The sequence below is a fragment of the Gadus chalcogrammus genome, chromosome 16 (genome assembly GCF_026213295.1).
Source record: "Gadus chalcogrammus isolate NIFS_2021 chromosome 16, NIFS_Gcha_1.0, whole genome shotgun sequence".
Classification (NCBI taxonomy): Eukaryota; Metazoa; Chordata; class Actinopteri; order Gadiformes; family Gadidae; genus Gadus; species Gadus chalcogrammus.
In genome coordinates, this window is record NC_079427.1 from 4907576 (window position 1) to 4927307 (window position 19732).

Genomic DNA, 19732 nt, shown 5'->3' on the forward strand with positions numbered 1-19732 from the left:
CAATGAATGAATGTGAAGTACTCAGCATTCTGTCGTCCCTCTCCCAGTGAGTACAGCGAGGTGGTGGACCTGTTCACCTCCTGCAGCGTACCCTGCCCCCCCCTGCCCCCCGAGCTGGTGAAGGCGGGGGTCACATGGCTCTGCCTGCAGTGGCAGCGGCCCTGCACCTCGCCCAAGGAGGACGACGTCTCCTACGTCCTGGAGATGGAGGAGGAGGGCTCGGTAAGACCCCCCCCCCCCCCCCCCCTAGGGCCCCGTGGCGGGTGGGGTGGCGGTCTACTTCCCTGATAATCCAAGGAGACCGCCGCGGAGCATCCAAGATGCCCTGACCCTGCCCGCTCATTAATGGCTTGTATCGGAAACAAAATACAAATATACACCTTTTGGGTAAGAGTGTCCGGTAAAGGGTTAAGGTGTTTGTTAGGGCTGGGTATTGCCAGGTACCTTTCAATTCAATTAGATTCTTTAAGTTTTATTCGACTTAGATTCGATATTGATCCGATTGCTTTGATATGGATTCAATAATACGTGCAGAAGACAAAAATACCTAAATATTATTTAGAATTAAGCATTTCATAATGAATTAATAATAATAATAATAGATTCAATTTGTAGAGCACTTTTCCCACGCTCAAAGCGCTTAATTAACCATTTCATTGTGCTTTAACTAGCAAAAAGGGAATACACCATTGTATAGTGTTGTTCCTGAGCTAAACTTGCAGCATAAAAGTAATGATCATAACATGGACAAATGTAAAAGGGCATGTACATTTAGGCATACTCGCTTCTAGATTACAATGTCTGAGTATGCTTCTATTTTCTTTTTCTTTTTTTTATGGAAATAATCGATTTAAAAAAGATTCTGAATCGAAATTGAATCGAGAACAAATAAATTCAGTGCATCGATGAATCGATATTTTTACCCAGCCCTAGTGTTTGTGTCCATCCGTCTCCGTCCAAAGAAATGATAATTGCTTTATTGTCATGAAATTCCACAGTGACAATGATATTGCCAAGCTACTAAAATCAGAAAGAATAATTAATGAATAACCATGAACAAACCAAAGAAAGTCTTCCAGTGTAAATCAGGTATATTTTTCCCACCTGTTGGCCAAAAATGTAGCTTAGCATCAGTGTCATTTCTTTACACCTTGTTGCATATCCGTGCGTCTGTCAGTCTGTGTGTGGCTGTTTCTATCCGTCTGCATTTTCATGTCTTTCTACATTCAGCTACTTGTGGTATCTTTCAGTGTATTGGAAACACTCCCGTCAAATAAGACTTTAAATGTCTGGTGTCTGGTTGTGACTCCCCAGGGCTATGGCTTCCAGCCCAGCTACGACGGAGAAGACCTGTCGTGCACCGTCAAGAACCTGCATCGCAGCACCAACTACAAGTTCAGGGTGAGTGCTTCCTCTAGGGGTGACCAGCGAGTGTGTGTGTGTGTGTGTGTGTGTGTGTGTGTGTGTGTGTGTGTGTGTGTGTGTGTGTGTGTGTGTGTGTGTGTGTGTGTGTGTGTGTGTGTGTGTGTGTGTGTGTGTGTGTGTGTGTGTGTGTGTGCCTAGCTAAGTAATCTGCAGTCTTAATTAAGGCTTTGGCCTGGCTGTGTTCTGGGTGGGTGGTGGAGGGGTGCTGGCGCGACCCAGTGACTCATCCTCTTGGCTGGGTTGGCAGCAGGGGTTCGGTGGGAGGGGGGGCTCCAGGGTGGAAGATAATGCAGCACGCCTCTTATGCTTCCTAGTCAGGGGAAGAGAGGAATTATTCATAATTTGCACTTTGCGTCTGAATGTTTTTTCTGAATGGATTCACGTATTTTGATGTGGATGCCTGGCAGCAATGCCGTGACACACGCACCGCACAGGAAGAGATGTGTAATGAGCGGTTGACTCCCAGCCTCTATCCCAAATGCCTGAAATCTCTGTAAGCATCCTGGCACAAAACGCACTATAACCTTTACCGTGCTCATTCATGCATCTGAAATGCACCGTAAGTCGCATTGAAGATAAGTGTCCGCTAGATGACTTGATAGTCGTACATAGTGGTACTAAACGGTCAATTGTCCTCGCCTGCCAACTGTTGAATATCCTAGGCTGTATTTCAGCAACAATAGGTTTCCATAAAGTTTAATTAAATGACTATTATACATTATGTGTCATTGTGGATTACGTTTATTTTCGCGACCGAGCGTGGACCGCTGCGGCTGCTGCTGCTGCAGCATTCATTTTAAGTTGCAGTCGATCATTTCAGAGTAAAGGCATCAGGTTGTCCCCCTGCGTTTCTTTGCGGTCTGTTATCTGCTGTGTGTAAATGAGAGAGGTAACCAGGTCTGACAGTCGGGTTGTGTGGGAGCTTCCATGGCAATCGATCTCCCCACCACTGTCAAGGTTGTTAGGTTTTACAATATGATAAATCCTTCCTAATGATGACACAGGATTGCAGTTGGATGAACCTGTTGGAGTCCAGTATATTCCCTCCGAGAGACTAAGCAGCAGAGTGCGGTGTGGACTCTCATCAAAAAGCACGGCAATGTCTCACTTGTCTGAAATATGTCTAGTGGTTTGGTTTCTGATTTATTCTTGCTTTATGACTACTATCACACAACCAGTCAGATCACGGATGGGAATGTGTAATTGTGACTCTTGCTGTCGTGCTCCTGCCAGCTCAATTCACTTCTCTAAATTTCTCTCCCATTCTGCTCTCCCTCCCACGATATAAGGGGACAATAGCCTTACTGTTGCAGTTCTCTGGAGTCATCGTTTGTTAAATATTAATATAACAATAAAGTGTTTTTTCAGTAGCCTACTGCAGTAGTAAAACTAGAATCAAATATATGTCCCTGTAGATCCCATTTCAACACACATCTTTGCATATTTACTTAAACCTTGACTCGTACAGTGTAAATACAGTGAATGTTCTGCCAGTTTTTTCGGAGGCCAAGTAAACACAGCTGTATTCAGAGTACACCCTAAAGTACACAGTAGGCCTACAGTCTTCATTGCTGTCACATTACACATGCTACACTCACACAGCAGTAAACACCTCACTAAAGAACCATAAGCCTCTAAACTTTCTAAAGGACTGCATTGTGCCTCGGCTAAATATTTCACTGCTTTAGTTTTCGCTTAGCTCTAGTGGTTCTGTTAGCTGAAGTGCTTCTCTTGGAGCTAGTGGTCAGTAAACTCCAGTGATTCAGTAAGCTCTAGTGATTCGGTAAGCTCTAGGGTTTCAGTTCTCTCGTTCAGTTGGGGCTAGTTGTTCATTTTGCGCTAGTCTTTCAATAAACTCTTGTGGTTTGTTTAGTTTCAGTGGTTCAGTTAGCTCTCGTGGCTCAGTTATCTCTCGTGGTTCAGTTAGCTTTCGTGGTTCAGTTATCTCTGGGGATTCAGTTAGCTCTGGTGGTTCAGTTAGCTATTGTGGCTCAGTTAGCTCTCAAGGCTCAGTTAGCTCTCGTGGTTCAGTTAGTTCTCGTGGCTCAGTTAGCGCTCGTGGCTCAGTTAGCGCTCATGGCTCAGTTGGCGCTCGTGGTTCAGTTGGCTCGCGTGTTTCAGTTGGCTCGCGTGGTTCGGTTAGCTCTCGTGGTTCAGTCAGCTCTCGTTGTTCAGTTAGCTCTCGTGGTTCAGTCAGCCTTGTGGTTCAGTTTGCTCTCGTGGTTCAGTATTAGTAGTGTAATACCGGGTATTTGTAAGAATGAGTTGTGCATGGTTGTGTAAACGTACTGTATTGTTGTGTATTTTCCATCTGATAGGGTTAGACATTGTCTGGTTCTACAGGTCCAGTGTGTGAGCGTATACTGGTTTAACTGTATGCAAATTGCAAACCGGCTGTACCGGCAAGACCTGGTATACTGAAGTCGCCATTTCAATGTCACAATCCAACTGGCTCAAAACAACCTGGACATATCTGTTGTCAATGCTTATCGATAGGGATTTCATAAATGTTATCAATAAATAATATCCTAGAACTGATGTGTTTACAAAAATCCTACAAAGGACACAAACCCCTAGCCTGGCAAACCAGACCCATATTGGAAAGATATTGGCTGCAAATTAAATTTGCTGCCGCTAGGGGTGTCTAGATTTCTAGACCAACAAACCCCCGTTCTAACTAGTAATCACAACAGACGCCATGGCAAACAAAGCGAAAGTGGATGGATTTGTGAAATGGAGGAGTCCCAACTCCCGCTGTAATATGTATAGTCCATTTTCAGGCCATGTTCAAAATAATGTTTGTACCTTGAACTAAAAATGACACAATTAATATACACTCAATAATTTCACATTTGATTAGCAAGATAATAATGTATGCCCATTGCCAACACATGAATAGGCCTACATACTTATTACACACGCCTTGGATGTGGAGGCAGTGGGGTCAGAGGACATCCCCCCCCTTCCACTCCCACCATCATCGGCCGACCATCGTTATTGGCGAGGGCCAGCTCCTCCGAAGTGGTGAAGGGCGGTGGAGCGGTCCCCCTCCCAGTCGTATTAATTTGGTTTATTTTTATTTGCTACAGGTAATCAACATGAGATTAAAGGTTGGAGCCTAGGCCATTGCAAAGCATAGGCTAGATTCACCTGAAATTATTCAAATGGATGCGTAGCCTACAACTTACCATTGAATATATATTATTAAATATATGTGCTGGCACCACATCTATGGGGGTAAAAGGCATGATGATACATGATATTTTTTAGACAATATGTAGAATCTTTTCACTTACGAATTAACACGGTCGGCTATTTTTTGCCAGCACGCCACCCTAGCCATATTATGGGCAACCGTGTACCCCTTGGCTGTGATTTGGACTTTGAATTCCTCGTAGGAATTCATAATAATACACTGCTCGTCTTCGGTGAAATACACCGCTCTCGCTCAATTCATTTTGCATAAGGGTGAGTCAAATGACGCGATAAACGCCCTTTTTATGTGAACGCGCATTGAACCTAAAGCGGAGAACCTGGTTCGACTAATTGAATCTAAAGTGAGCGTCGTGGTACCATTTAACTCTGATTGCGAGTTGCGTCTCTGTCGAGCCAGGTTTTCCCAGGAAAGCCTGGGTATGTTCAGCGAGGTTCGTGGTATACCCCCCTGGTATTTCCAGTTTTCGGTCTTTTTTGGACCACAATGCAGATTAGCGCTGCCTGTTGTTTTGGAGACATTACATATCGCGCAAGCGCAGAACGTACGGCGTCGGCTGTAATCGCGTAGGTGTGTACTTCCCATTTCGATTGATCGAGTCGGCCAGATTAATAGCCCGACTTCATTTACCGACGGGAATCGGGCAGTTGTGTCGCCGCCTTAAGAACCACTGAAATACCAAAAGTTACATTGATCGTCATCTATCCTTTGTTAGTAGTTTCTTTTCTAAATTCAGGATATAGTCTAGTGTGTGACGGGCACACAGAACTCATTGAACTGCCTTTTGGAAGCGCGCCATCTTGTGCTAAAGATCAATATCACGGTGCGATTTGGCGTCTGTCTAATTATCAAACCTGTTTGAAAAATCTTACACTGCCCAACCCTAATGAGTGATATGTATTCAGGAGCAGATCTTGCTCTCTGGGATGCAAATGTCATTCAGGGTGCCCGTCGTCTATTGGCTGGTGTCGCTGTGTATCCGGGGGCAACGTATGGATGACGCATTCTATTGGATATGTCTATTTGCGATGGGTAATTATATGGAGAGAGGGTCTCTCGGATCCCTTCATTACCCTCCATGTCGGTGTTCAGTCAGAGTTTGTTATCTATGACCTTTATGTTCACCGTTCCCCCACCACATACACACACACACACACATCTACACCGACTCACCCACAGAAGCATAGAATTACCCGTACATATGCATACACAGATCTTCACACACATAAACAGACATGCACATTGATATTTGTATACTCACACACACACACATGTAAAGTACACATCCACACCAACACACATCTACAAATATCACACAAACATACATTAACACGCTCACAAGCAGACATGCAATCGCACTTTCACACATCCACACAGTAGTCTAGAAACTAATTGACTCTCTGCCTCTGATTCACACAGACACAAACACACACCTTCTCCATTACACACACCCAAACCCACACGCTCTTTGCCTCATCTACACACACACACTCCCTGCCCGCCAAGCCGAAGCAAGCAGGGGCCGACCATTCCAGTCCACTCGGACCCTGTGGTATATTTCTGACGGATTGGTTGTTCCTCTCTCTGCCTGCAGGTGGCAGCATACAACACGGAGGGGAAGAGCAACCCTAGTCACGTGGCTGAGTTCACCACGAGTCCAGACCGGCCCGGCTGCCCCTGCAGACCCCTCATCAGAGGCCGTGTGCTACCCAACAGCTTCAAGATGGCCTGGGGTGAGCCTGGTTCCCGACCCAGCCCTAAGCTGCCCTCAGAGTTCATAATGGTTGTGTTCTGATCGCTGCATACACTTGCTTCTAATGAGTACCTCTGCTAACTGACACATGGTAGTTGGGGTGTTGTCCCAGTGTATTTCTGTTGTATACCCTGTGTGTGAATATGAAAAAAAATATTTTTTTTTATTTTATTTTTTTTATTTTATCTTTTTTTTTTTTTTTTTCAACAGAACCTCCCAAAGACAACGGTGGATCGGAAGTCACTAAATACGTGGTTGAGCGGTCCGATGGTTTGAGCGGTACGTATCCACAACCACATCTATCCCATATCCCATCTTTAGTCACTGTCCAACCCCTACCAGTGTCTAAATCCACTGTCTAACCCCTACCTGTCTCTATTAGGGGCGCAAACGTATTAACATCAAGCTAATTAGAAATAAAAAAGAAAGAAGAATTGGTTGTTTTTTTTGCCATTTTTCTGACGATATGTTTATGTAATTTTGGCAATGTTTTGAAGCAGGATATATCATTACATGTTCAAAAGCACAGTCATGCATTGTTGTTGGGAGGCTGTATACAATAGGTTCGTTCGCCATCGTTTAGCAGCCAGCCAGTCTAGGTGGGGTTATATATTTCACAAGCTTTGGAAATAAGGGCTGTTGCCAGGAAGGTCCTGACATCAAAAGTGAAAGTGAAATGTATAGCAGCACAGCGCTGCTGGGGTGGTGGATTAGAAAAAGCAATCATATATCAATAGCATTTTATTCAGTTTGAAAGTTCTTTGTTGTAAGTCAACAGATATTGGATCAACAGATATACCGGTGTGGCTAGTATCCAGGTGTGGCTCGCGGTGTTTACCTGCCATGGGGACCTAACAAAAACTCCTCCAAAACTACTACTCTAGTACTCGTTCTGGACCTGGTGTTTGTCTGTACATTTTCGGTGGATACACCGAGTCTGTATCCACTGTCCAACTCGACCTGCCCCTTTTTAACTAACCCTTACCTGTGTTGGTTTTAACTGTCGACCCCCTCCCTGTCTCAGTATTGTCTAACCCCTACCTGGCGCTGTATTCTCTGTCTTAGCCCTACTTGTCCCTTAATGACCTAGCTCAGTATGAACTTTCTTACCCCTACCTGGCGCTGTATTCGCTGTCTTACCCCTACTCGTCCCTTAATGACCTAGCTCAGTATGAACTGTCCAACCCCTAGCCGTCTCTGGACTAAGCGTCTGACCTCCCCACCGTGCAGGGGTCTCCTGGGAGCTGGTGTACACGGGGCCAGCCCTGGAGTATGTGTGTGAGGGTCTGAAGCCCGGCTGTTCGTACCAGAGCAGGATCTACTGCATGAGCGAGGGGGGCCAGAGCCTGGTGAGTCATCATCTCACACACACCCTAGCTCGCAGGGACACGCACAGTCGCACACACACGGGTACACACACGGGGTACGCAGAAACATGAACACGCTGGCATTCAAACACAGGCACACAGGTGCAGACACAGGGGTGCGCACACACTCGTGCAAACGTACTTGTATACATGCAACCGTGTGTGTTCAGCCGTGCCTGAGATGGATACACAAAGATGAGCGCACAAGCACATGCAAATAGAGTGCAAGCACTCAGTTGGATACGCAAATTTACGCTGACGAATGCATACAGCCCGCCCTACTCACGATGTAGAGGAAGAGACGCACATAGTGTGCATGCACGCAGACAGACAGATACGCAATTACAAACGTTCGTACACACTTATAAACAAATGTACACCGTCTCCTACAAGTGTGCTCGCATCGTCATATCAGTGAGCACAGATCGAACCCCAGTCAAGAAAGACCAGCAAGAGGACTTCCTGTGACTTTCTCCCGCTCATCCTCCCCACGCACTCGTGTCGTGTTTACAGTCGTACCGCCGCACCCACCGCCAGCTAGCCTGGGGGGCTCGCCAGCTAGCCTGGGGGGCTCGCCGCGCCGCTGCTGAGCTAGCCTGTGGGGCTCGCCGCGCCGCTGCTGAGCTAGCCGCGTCATCCCGGAGTGTGGGGCAAAAGCAGCGATAACGACGTCTCAAAGCCGCGCTCCCTGCGGCATTCACACCCTCCCAGGGCCTGTCTCGAGCCCCCCCCACCCCCCCTCTCCACCGGGTGACTCTGACAAACTCGACGTGACTTCATTCCTGATATGTGCTATATTCCTAGAGATGATAGTTGTCTTTTTTTTCCTTTGAAAAAAGCGGAAATTCTCATTCAGCCGGAGTTCTTGAGAGACGGCAGCAGTTGTTTTTTTTGTTTTTTTGCATCACTTCCTGGCGCATAAGCATACACCAGATGCAAAAAAGGCAAAACGTGCTGTTCGATTAACCCTCGGCGCGGCACGAGGCGGACGCCAATTTAGTCCAATTAGCGGAATATTTTTTTGTGGCGGTCGCTCATTAGCGTCTGGCGTGTATCGCGGGTGCGTTCCTATTCAGGGCGGAGTACGGCTGGGGAGGGGAGGGTGGGGTAGCGAGTGGGGGGGGGTGACTCATGGTGTTCTCAACGTGACTGAGCGCGCACATGCTCGCTGATTCCTCTGCCAGGCAGAGAGTCTGCCATTTAGTTTTATTTATTCATCTCCGCGGAGCGGCTCGCCGGTCACATATGTTCCCGTTGCGCTTTCCCAGAGAGAGGCGGACGACGGCGTCATCGTGGTCGGGCTCTCGGGGTTTGATGGACAGGGGGGAGGGGGGGAGGGAGAGAGGGGAGAGACGGGGGAGAGGGAGAGACCGAGTGGAGGAGACGGACACGAGCACGAGCGCCACACGGACACGCTCAATGAGACACGCACACACAGAACACACGTACGCGCACACACAGATAAACGCACGCACAAAAAACACACAGGCGCAAACACAGCAGCCGCACGCGCACAAACACAGAACACACACGCGGACACACAGAACAACACACGTGCGCACACACAGACGCAAACAAACAAACACAGAGAACAGAACAACGCACGCAGCTATGTCGTTTGTTTGTTTGTGTTCTCATGTCTTTAATTGGGGTGGTGTTGTTGTTGTTGTTGTTGTGGTTGCCAGCTGTCGGAGACCCTGCAGGTCCAGACGCCCGCTGTCCCCCCAGGGCCCTGTCCGCCCCCCCGGCTGGTGGGCAAGGCCAAGGCCAGAGAGGTGCAGCTGCGCTGGGGTGAGTCAGGAACCTTGGTCCCCCACGGCTCTCTCCCCCGTGCCTTTGTGTTCGGATAAATGGACAAACTGGAATGGCTGTATCTAGATGAATTGGTGCATGCAGACGGTCTTCATCCTAACATTGATTGTGCTGCGCAAATACAGCGCAACGAGCTAAGGACTTTATAGCTCAGCTATCCAAAGTGCGAAAAAACTGAGAAGTGGCTAATGGCATTGAGTATCAGTTATACAGGCGTCATATTAGCGTTTGATTTGGTTTGTTTCTATCTACTGTCAACCAAAGTAACCCGAAACCTAAGCAACAGCGTCATCTTTTGTGGAGCAGATTGTTGCGACTGCTATTCCGTATCAGCCAATCAGAGAGCATTTGCGATGGACTTTGATCCTCGCTGCCCCTGTGTTTGCACTCTTTGTCCATATTTCCTGGCCTACATTGAATAATGAATAATTGATGGGCTATTGCTAGGCTGACCTACACAATGCCGCATGATGCTACGCAACAGCAGAGTACACTCTTCCACATATAATGCTACACAACACCACATAACACCATCGCACATGATGCTACGCTAAACCATATTAGAGCATGCTACATGATGCGATGCTACACCATAGTGCACGACGCCACATGATGCTACGCTACACCGTAGTGCATTATGCCACATGATGCTATGCTACACCATAGTGCACGATGCTACATGATGCTACTCTAGAACGTAGTACGCTATGCTACATGATGCTACGCTAGAACGTAGTGCATTATGCCACATGATGCTACGCTACACCATAGTGCACGATGCTACATGATGCTACGCTACACCGTAGTCGCTATGCTACATGATGCTACGCTAGAACGTAGTACGCTATGCTACATGATGCTACGCTAGAACGTAGTGCATTATGCCACATGATGCTACGCTACACCATAGTGCACGATGCTACATGATGCTACGCTACACCGTAGTCGCTATGCTACATGATGCTACGCTAGAACGTAGTGCACTATGCCACATGATGCTACGCTAGAACGTAGTGCACTATGCTACATGATGCTACGCTACACCGTAGTACGCTATGCTACAAGATACAACGCTATACCAGACATTCACACAGTGATGCTAAGCTATGCTAACGTGTGTGTGTGTGTGTGTGTGTGTGTGTGTGTGTGTCCGCTCCAGGCCCTCCCCAGGTGGACGGCGGCTGCCCCGTGTCCTGCTACAGCGTGGAGGTGAGCGGGCCTCTGGCCGAGGACAGCCGGGAGGCGTACCAAGGGGCGGAGCTGGACTGCACCGTGGGCTGCCTGCTGCCCGGCCGGACCTACAGCCTCCGGCTGAAGGCCGCCAACAGAGCCGGGGTGAGCCCAGACGCGCACACACACACACACACACACACATACACACATACACACATACACACACACACAGCCCAGCTCTTCCACGAGCTGGGCTTTGTGTTGTTGTTGTTGTTGTTCTTTCTTTGTGTAATGTTCTGAACACTTTGGGATTCCGAGTTAGTCATCGCCGCTGACTAGGCGCCCACGCGCTGTTAGGTCATCACACGCGGCGATCACCGCGCACCGACGTCACGTATAGCAAATTGTTGATCGTGCATTAGTCTTCCCCTGTAAATAATTACCGATGGACGGAGGGCTCTGAACCTTTTAACTTCGTCATTCTCATTCCCAGGTTAGGGTTTTAATGCGTTAGCCTGGTGGTTCTGCTTTTTGACTCCTGCCAAAAGGTTCTGGGTTCGAACCCCAATATATACACAGTCTACCTGTAGGGGTCCGTGTGCAAGATGCCCGGCCCCTAACCCTTCCTGCCCCTTAATCTGAAGAACCTTCACTAGGTGAATGGCTGACGGCGTGTTACCTGTTACCTTATGCTTAGTGTGTGTTTGTGTGTGTGTGTGTGTGCGTGTGCGTGTGCGTGTCTAATGCGTGTTGTTCTCCCTCCAGTTCGGCCCCTTATCGGAGTGCTGTGAGGTGACCACAGGTCCCGGGGCCCCGGAGCCCTGCAAGGCCCCCAGCACCGTCTGCAGGTCCCCCAGCTGTGTGGTGGTCAGCTGGGAGGTGAGACCCCGACCGACCCCGACCGCGCCTCCATTACCTTTACAAAGCAATCACCTTCAATTACCAAACCATGACTTCAATTACCATGCCATTACCGAACCAGGGGCCAAATTAACATACAGTTATCAAACCGTGACCTTAATTATGTACTTTTTTTTCCCTGCGAGCACTTTGCTCTAAAGTTGACATTTTTAAAGGCACAAGCCACATAAGTAGTATCCTGGCAACCAGATAAATCTGCGTGCGAGTGTTTTATTTGATCTTGTATCGGGGGCCCCATCCCGTTTGGACTGGTGGGCCTGGATCACAACCCTTTATCTATCACGGGTTGGGTTTAAAACAATGCCTGTACAGTAGCACGAGCAATGTGGAGGCATTTGCATGAATCACCAAGATAACCAACCATGACCTAATTTATCATACTGCTACCAGACCATGACCCGAAGCAACCAAACCATGACCTAAATGAACGTACATTCCCCCAACCATGACCTCGGCCGTCCTCATTCTCAGATTTTACGAATCTCGTAAAAGAAGAAGTCCAAAAATAACCTAAATCTATAAATGAACGTATTGCAGACATACGTGTGATTACCCGGTGACCCGCAGAGTACAGGGTCCAGTCACAGAGGGCTGATGGGTGTGTTCTCCGTGGGGGGTGTTGTTCAGGTGCCCCTGGGGAACGGCGCCCCGGTGACGGAGTACCGCGTGGAGTGGGGTGCGGCGGAGGGAACCATGACGGTGTCCTACTCTGGCCCCGCCCTCAGCACCGAGGTCAAGGGGCTGCTGCCCGCCACCAACTACTTCTGCCGGGTTCAGGTGAGAGGAAACAACGTCCGTCCGTCCGTCCGTCTGTCTGTCTGTCTGTGTGTGTGTCTCCGTGTCTGTCTGTCTCCGTGTGTGTGTGTGTCTCCGTGTCTGTCTGTCTGTCTCCGTGTCTGTGTGTGTGTGTCTGTCTGTCTCCGTGTCTGTGTGTGTGTGTGTGTGTGTGTGTACACCTGACGGGGGGTGTGTGTGCGTGCCTGTGCGTGCCTGTGTGGTTTCAGTTTTCAGCTGTATTATTAGGAACGATGAATTCTATGTTGTCAGTTTTGCTTTGCCTGTGGATTTTCATTCTGAAATCCGGGGCTGCTGACTCATCAAACCTTGGGCCAAGTAGAAATTCTTCCAGAGTTCTGGAAGCTCTAAGCAATTTTGTTCTGGCGGCCAAACAGAAAAGTCAATGCCAGGTTTTTTTTTACCAAAAAAAAAAAGAATGGTAGAGAATGAGACTGCCACCCTCAGGACAGAAGGTGCCACTGCATGGTGAATAACATCAACACTGCCCCCTTGTTGTTGGTACTATTCACTACACGCAGGTTTTATCTTTGTCAGTGGAGAGCTGGCCAAGCAAGGCCGCAGCACATCGAGTTACAACGTGCATGAAGCACGACATACAAACACAGCAACATGACAGCGGGCGACCATCGAGAACACCTCTGATCTCCAATCCTTTGTGCGTCGCTGCGTGTGTGTCTGTGTGTGTCTGTGTGCGTCCAGGCGGTGAACGTGGCGGGCGTGGGCCCCTTCAGCGACGCCGTCCTCTGCCAGACGCCCAACTCGGTGCCCGCCGCCGTCACCAACGTGCACGCCCTCAAGGAGTCGGAGATGCGCACGTACGAGGCGGCGGCGCACGCACGCAAAGCCCGTCTGGGGGACGACGACGACGAAGACGAAGAGGAGCCGGAGGAGGAGGAGGAGGAAGACGAGGAGGATGATGACGACGAGGAGGAGGTGGTGTCGTCGCGGCGGGCGACGCGGTACTCGCCGTCCACGTGCCTGGGCGTGCGGTGGGAGCCCCCGTGCGACCATGGCGCCCCCATCACGTCCTACCTGATCGACCTGGGGGACCGCCAGCCGCTGGCCGTGGGCCCCGTCACCCGGCACGTCCTGCAGAACCTGCAGCCCGACACCAGCTACCGGTACCACACACACACTGACACACACACACACACACACACACACACACACACACAGACACACAGACACACAGACACACAGACACACACACACACACACACACACACACACAGAGAGGGGGAAGGGCTTGCCCATCAGCCCTTCATCCACTCGTACCGTTTATGGGGGTCAGGGTCAGGAGGGTCAAAGGCCAAAGTGTACCAGCAGGCATACAGGCCCTGACGACCTCCGAGCTCATTTCAAGTGCGTGTGTCTCTCAATATTTTAGTTATAGAAACAAGAAATGCATGGCCACTAATATTGTCCTCGTAGAGGACAGCCAGAGCTGATTAAACATGAGTGAGTGAGTGTGTGTGTGTGTGTGTGCGTGTGCGTGTGCGTGTGCGTGTGTGTGTGTGCGTGTGCGTGCGTATCGTTGAAACCGATGGACTGGCATAATGTGTACCGTCCGCATGTCAACGTGTGTCCATCGTTTGCGTTATCGTCCCCAAAAGTGGTCTGTGTTGTGATATCGTCCCCAGACGTGTGTTAACGTGTGTGAGTGTGTGTGTGTGTCAAGGATCCGGATCCAGGCCCTGAACAGCCTCGGGGCGGGCCCCTTCAGCCACCCCTTCAAGCTGAAGACCAAGCCCCTCCCGCCGCCGCCGCCGCGCCTCGAGTGCACCGCCTTCAGCCACCAGACCCTGAGGCTCAAGTGGGGCGAGGGGCCCGGCAAGGCCAGCGCCTCGGACGCCCTCCAGTACCAGCTGCAGATGGAGGACCGCAGCGGCCGGTGTGTACACACACGGGGGGGGGGGGGTCTTGACCTCGAAAAGAATGCGTCTGTTGTTTCTAACGCGTTTCCTGCTCTACTTGTGCTTGGGTCTCTGATGGTCTCCATGTCTCTGTCCCCCTGCAGGCTGGTGTCCCTGTACAAGGGGCCGTGCCACACCCATAAGGTCCAGAGGCTTAACGAGTCTACCTCGTACACCTTCCGCATCCAGGCCTTCAACGAGGCGGGCCAGGGCCCCTTCTCCAATGTTTACACCTTCACCACCCCCCGCTCCCCCCCGGCGCCCGTCAGAGGTACGGGCTCTCTCTCCGTCTCTGGCTCTGTTGGTCTGGGTGTGTGTATCGCGCTCTCTTACACTTTATTTAGTTCTTCCTGCCTGACTCTTCAAACATTCTCCCGTCTCTCTCTCTAGACTGGTAAGGGTTTAATCTCTCTCTGTCTCTCTCTCTCTGTCACTCTCTCTCTCTGTCACTCTCTCTCTCTCTCTCTCTCTCTCTCTCTCTCTCTCTCTCTCTCTCTCTCTCTCTCTCTCTCTCTCTTTCTTTCTTTCTTTCTTTCTTTCTTTCTTTCTTTCTTTCTTTCTTTCTTTCTTTCTTTCTTTCTTTCTTTCTTTCTTTCTTTCTTTCTTTCTTTCTTTCTTTCTTTCTTTCTTTCTTTCTTTCTTTCTTTCTTTCTTTCTCGGCCACCAAAGCACCTTTCACTAGCGTTTTCTTCAGCAGCTAAGAACTCGGCCATGCGATTCCCTTTGTCAGTCCATCTATTTGGCAACGCTTTAATGCCCCCTTGTGTACACGTTGATGTGACACGGAAGTATAAATGAAGGCAGCTCCGGGAAAGATCTGCGTCGAGTCTTTTCCTCGTGACGTGGATCTATGCAGACACGCTGTAATTCAAGCTGAAGTCAATCAGCCAGTCAATCAATGTCATTTAATCAAAGTGCTTAGTCGACTCAGAAGTGCCCATACTGTCTTCTCTCTCTCTCGCTCTCTACTCTCTCTCCCTGTCTCCGTCTCTCTCTCTCTCCTTCAGGCCCCCGAGTGGAGCACCTTGAAGACCACGCCTGTGAGGTCTCTTGGGAGGCCCTGCCCCCCATGAAGGGAGACCCAATCATTTACACCCTGCAAAGCATGCTGGGAAACTCTGACTTCAAACAGGTGACAGGCTTTTCTCCCGGTGTAGCTTATCTTATTCACGAGAGGGGGGGATGGGGGTTGTGTGCGTGCATTGTATTAGTCACCCTGGGCCTTAATGACTCATCGTATAAAGATCATTGATCCATAGGAGGGCTTCGGGGAACGGACGCATGCAAGTCCTTCCTTTTATACGTCTTATGTTTTCTATGTAAATGGACTGCATTTAGATAGCGCCTTTTATCCAAAGCATGCACACATTCAAACACCGAGGGCGGTGTCAGCCATGCCAGGCGACAGCCAGCTCGTCAGTATGGGAGGCAGTATGGGTTAGGAGCAAGGAGGAGCCGGGGATCGAGTTAGTAACCTCGCGGTCACCAGCCCACCCCGCTCTACCTCCTGAGCTACTGCCACCCTATGTTGGCCATGACCGCCACCCCTCCCCAACACTCTGCCCTCTCTCCCCCCCCCCCCCCCCCCAGGCCTACAAGGGTCCCTCCACCAGCCACGTGCTGCACGGCCTGCAGCCCAGCAGCGACTACCGCTTCCGGGTGTGCGCCATCCGGCAGTGCGCGGACGCCCCGGAGCTCAGCGGACCCTACAGCCCCACGGTCACCCTCTCCCCGCCGCGCGGCGAGGCGCAGGGGGGCGGGGCCGGCGGCGGCGGCCTCGGCGCGGCGGGGGCGGGGCTCCGGGCGGGCGGCGCGGAGTCGGCGCGGCCGCGGCGCAGCCTCAGCGATGAGCAGTGCGCCTTCCTCCTGCTGATGGCGTTCGCCGTGATCGCCATCCTCATCGCGTTCGTCATCCAGTACTTTGTCATCAAATGAGCACTTTTCTCTCTCCGACCCCTCTCGCTCGCAAACACACATACGTACACACATACATACACGCACACACACACACACACACACACACACACAGACGGTCACAGCTTTACTTTCTTTGTCGGTTAGTTCATTGTTGATTGTTTGATATCTGTGTTGTTTTGCGCACCCCCCCCCCCCCCCCCCCACACACACACACCCTACCCTCATGGTTAATTATTCATAAGAAGTAGAAAGAGGATGGGACGGTTTCAGCTCCTTTCCGATTGGCCGTCCTCGGGAGAGGGGATCATGAGAGAGCCGTGATTGGCTGAAGGAGGGAGTGGGGCGGGGGGGGGGGGGGGGGAGCGGGTAGATACTCTTACTCATGTTCTTGTTGATTACAGTATCTGTATAAACGTATATTTATAGAAGTTATTATTATTATTTATATTTGCATTTCTGTGTCCAGTATAGAAGCGTTTCTGTTTTTTGGGTTTGTTTCGTAGTTCCAGTAGGAGAAGAGAATGTAGATGTTCTGGTAGCCGGTGTGTTTATGGAGGGACCTAGCATGGCCAGTGTCTGCGCCAAGCGGTGCAATCCGATGCTTTCAGAGTGGTGACTCAACCAACCCCCCCCCCCCCCCCCCCCCCCCCTCACTCCCTACCGCCGCGATGAAAAACGCGGTTACACAGACGTGATGAATCATGAAATTGTTGTGCGCGCTATAGAACATTCATTTAGCACTTTCCAAACTTTTTGATGTTCAGAATGTCTAAGGATGCAAAAATGACTGGAAGATATGTTAGTATATTTTTGTACAGCAAGACACAAAGTTTGACAGAGGAAATTCTGGATTATGCTGGTTATAAAGATTAGGAAGAAAAAAATATAGGAAAAACCAAACTAACACAACTACTTGTGATTATTTTTTACTGTCTTATGGTTGAACTGTAGCTTTGTTGCTATGGACATGCGGCTGCTTCACTATGAAATCATGTTGTTCTGCACACAAAATGGACGCTTTCACTTTCGGTTTATTTTTCCTTTTCAGTTTGGGGTTTCCCAGCTAGCTGATTTTGCACCTTAGTAAGAAAAAAAAATGAAAAAAAGACAACCCTTTGACTTGGCTGTGACTTGGTCTTGTGGCGCGTTTTTAATCCAACACGCTTGTGCGATTGTGCGAGCCCTTCTTGTGCTTTGGGTGTTTTTAAAGTCGCCGTACCACAGGGTGTGTCGGAGTCTGGAGAGGCAGCCATTTTCAAAGGCTCCGGAGGGAGAAAAATCAGGATGATAAAAAAAAAAGAAAAAAAAAAGATAAATAAATCACATCAACACGACGGCATAGAAGCGTGTTCTGCTGTTTCTATTTGTTTTTCTTAGTTCCTATTTATTTTATTTTTTTTAGAAAAACACTAAAAGAGTGTTTTATTCCACTTTAATTTTGATTAGCTATCTTAAGGAATTAATTTGTTCATAATTTGATATTAGTTCATAATCATGAGATAATTTTCTTCTCAATCCTAGGTCTATGTTTTACTTCTCTTTTTATCTTGATTTCTTCCGTCTGGTCATATATGTGTGAAGTATATTTTTTTATGATATTGAAGTAATATAAGTGAATACTCTCCAGAGAAAAATACAACAGGAATGTGGAAACGCAAAGGCGGCAGATTCAAAAACGTGTTATCTCATGTACTTCCCGTGAATTTAAATTTGCCTTCTTTCTCTCTGCGTGTTTGTGTGTTCGTAAAACAAGTTCTCTAGCGCTGCTGCGTCGGTCCTCTAGTCTGTTCTTGTGTTCTAGTGTTGGGTTGCGGGCAGGCCACTGTCCGTATGATATACAGGTACCTTGCAAAAACGTCTTGGGGTAATTACATGATTTGGTCTTTTCAGGCATTTCGCAAATGTCTTCTCTTTGTCCTTTAAAGAATTCAAATTCCTATTTTTGATAGTGATTGCAACGTGTGCCATTTTAACACCTCTTCACCCCGGGGTCTGCTGCCCTCGACTGGAGAGATTAGCAAAAACGCTACAAAAGAAAATCATAAAATATGCACAAAAAAGACCATTTTTATGTAATTTTAATGTTTGCAGTTACCTCATACACCGTACATTCCAAAATGAAAATTTGTTATACTATACATACTACCAGACATATCACTTTAAGATGTTGGTTATGATGAAAAAAGTATAATCATAGATATGTATCTGTATAGCCATGATATCTACAAAGAATCCATGCACAATAAAAGATTTATAATTCTTTATCGTCTGTTTGTTTTTGTTTGTATGGCTGTGTCTTAATTTTTCTCAGATTTAATAAATTTGAAATCATTGTGTCAAAAATGATATATATTGGGCCCCCACAATGTGTAGCCAGATGAGGCCATAAAGTAATTTTACTCCCCGTAGGGCTGCTGTTTTGCTTGTGTTTTGTTCAGACTTTGTTTCAAGATAGGTCCATTCTTATCTTTGGATTTGACTTTTATATCAACCACCACCGAAATAAGTGCACTAATCTGACACAGACTATAATAAAAAATAATATAGAGGGATGGATTGACTCCATATGGGCGGGTTTTATTTTTGAGAAACATTTAAGTTCAAGACATTTAAGTTTTAAATGGAGTTAAGTTACCGGGGGCAGGTTTTACTCTTGTTTAAAGACCCATTATAAAGGATGTGTTGCAAGAATACTGACAGCCATTTGGCTATCGTTCACTTTGGGGATGCGTCCCTCAAACGACAGCCAAACAAAACCACTGTTAATCTGACATGGATAAACATGCACACACACTGTATGAATTAAAGTGTATGGGTTTTTCACATGGTTGTATTATAACAAGGTTTTCAGGTGGTTTGTTCAAAAGATAGGTTGGTTTCACGGTTAATATGTGCTACATCTACAATGTGACTGACGATCCGCTTGGTATTATATAAAAGCCATTCATATTTGTTGGTTAAATCAATAATCTCATACACCATACAATCTGCTCATATACACTATTGTTTATGATCAGAATGGTTTTAAAACCACTAGCATTGACAGTCGAGAAATCTTGATAAATTGAGGTTTAATCAAATAAGCTATGCCTGTAATTGTCAAATGGCTTTTAATTGAGATCCAGTTTTAATAAACTTGACAACCATTACATCACTTGTGCTGTTTATAAAGGATAATTGGCATCCATCTAGACTGTTCTAAAGCTTTGCTTCAAATAAATCATATTTTGGCCTTTTATGTTGGGCATATTTAAACCTAATGTTAACTATCTTGAAAGCGATGGTCTGCACTCTCTCCTCAACTAATCTTGGAGGGGGAGTTGCTCCCGTTCTAATCCTGCCATCCATCACTACCATCATTTGGTTAGAAATGTAATTATTTTAAAATTACATGGCACCCACATGTAGGCACACACACACACACACACACACACACACA

At 48.0% G+C, this 19732-nt stretch overlaps 1 protein-coding gene across 3 annotated transcripts in view; it reads left to right on the forward strand.

Moving 5' to 3' along the window:
- Positions 1-16935, forward strand: part of fndc3a (fibronectin type III domain containing 3A) — a 68809-nt gene extending 51874 nt beyond the window's left edge. For all 3 annotated transcript variants that reach the window (XM_056611355.1, XM_056611354.1, XM_056611356.1), the window contains 14 exons: positions 48-222; positions 1315-1401; positions 6234-6372; positions 6603-6671; positions 7623-7741; positions 9445-9550; positions 10731-10906; positions 11510-11623; positions 12293-12442; positions 13163-13584; positions 14142-14354; positions 14481-14647; positions 15384-15508; positions 15967-16935. In XM_056611355.1, coding sequence (XP_056467330.1) covers positions 48-222; positions 1315-1401; positions 6234-6372; positions 6603-6671; positions 7623-7741; positions 9445-9550; positions 10731-10906; positions 11510-11623; positions 12293-12442; positions 13163-13584; positions 14142-14354; positions 14481-14647; positions 15384-15508; positions 15967-16311 — 2407 coding nt within the window. In that variant the 3' untranslated portion in view covers positions 16312-16935. The remainder of the gene's footprint in view (positions 1-47; positions 223-1314; positions 1402-6233; positions 6373-6602; positions 6672-7622; positions 7742-9444; positions 9551-10730; positions 10907-11509; positions 11624-12292; positions 12443-13162; positions 13585-14141; positions 14355-14480; positions 14648-15383; positions 15509-15966) is intronic.
- The last annotated feature ends 2797 nt before the right edge of the window (positions 16936-19732 follow it).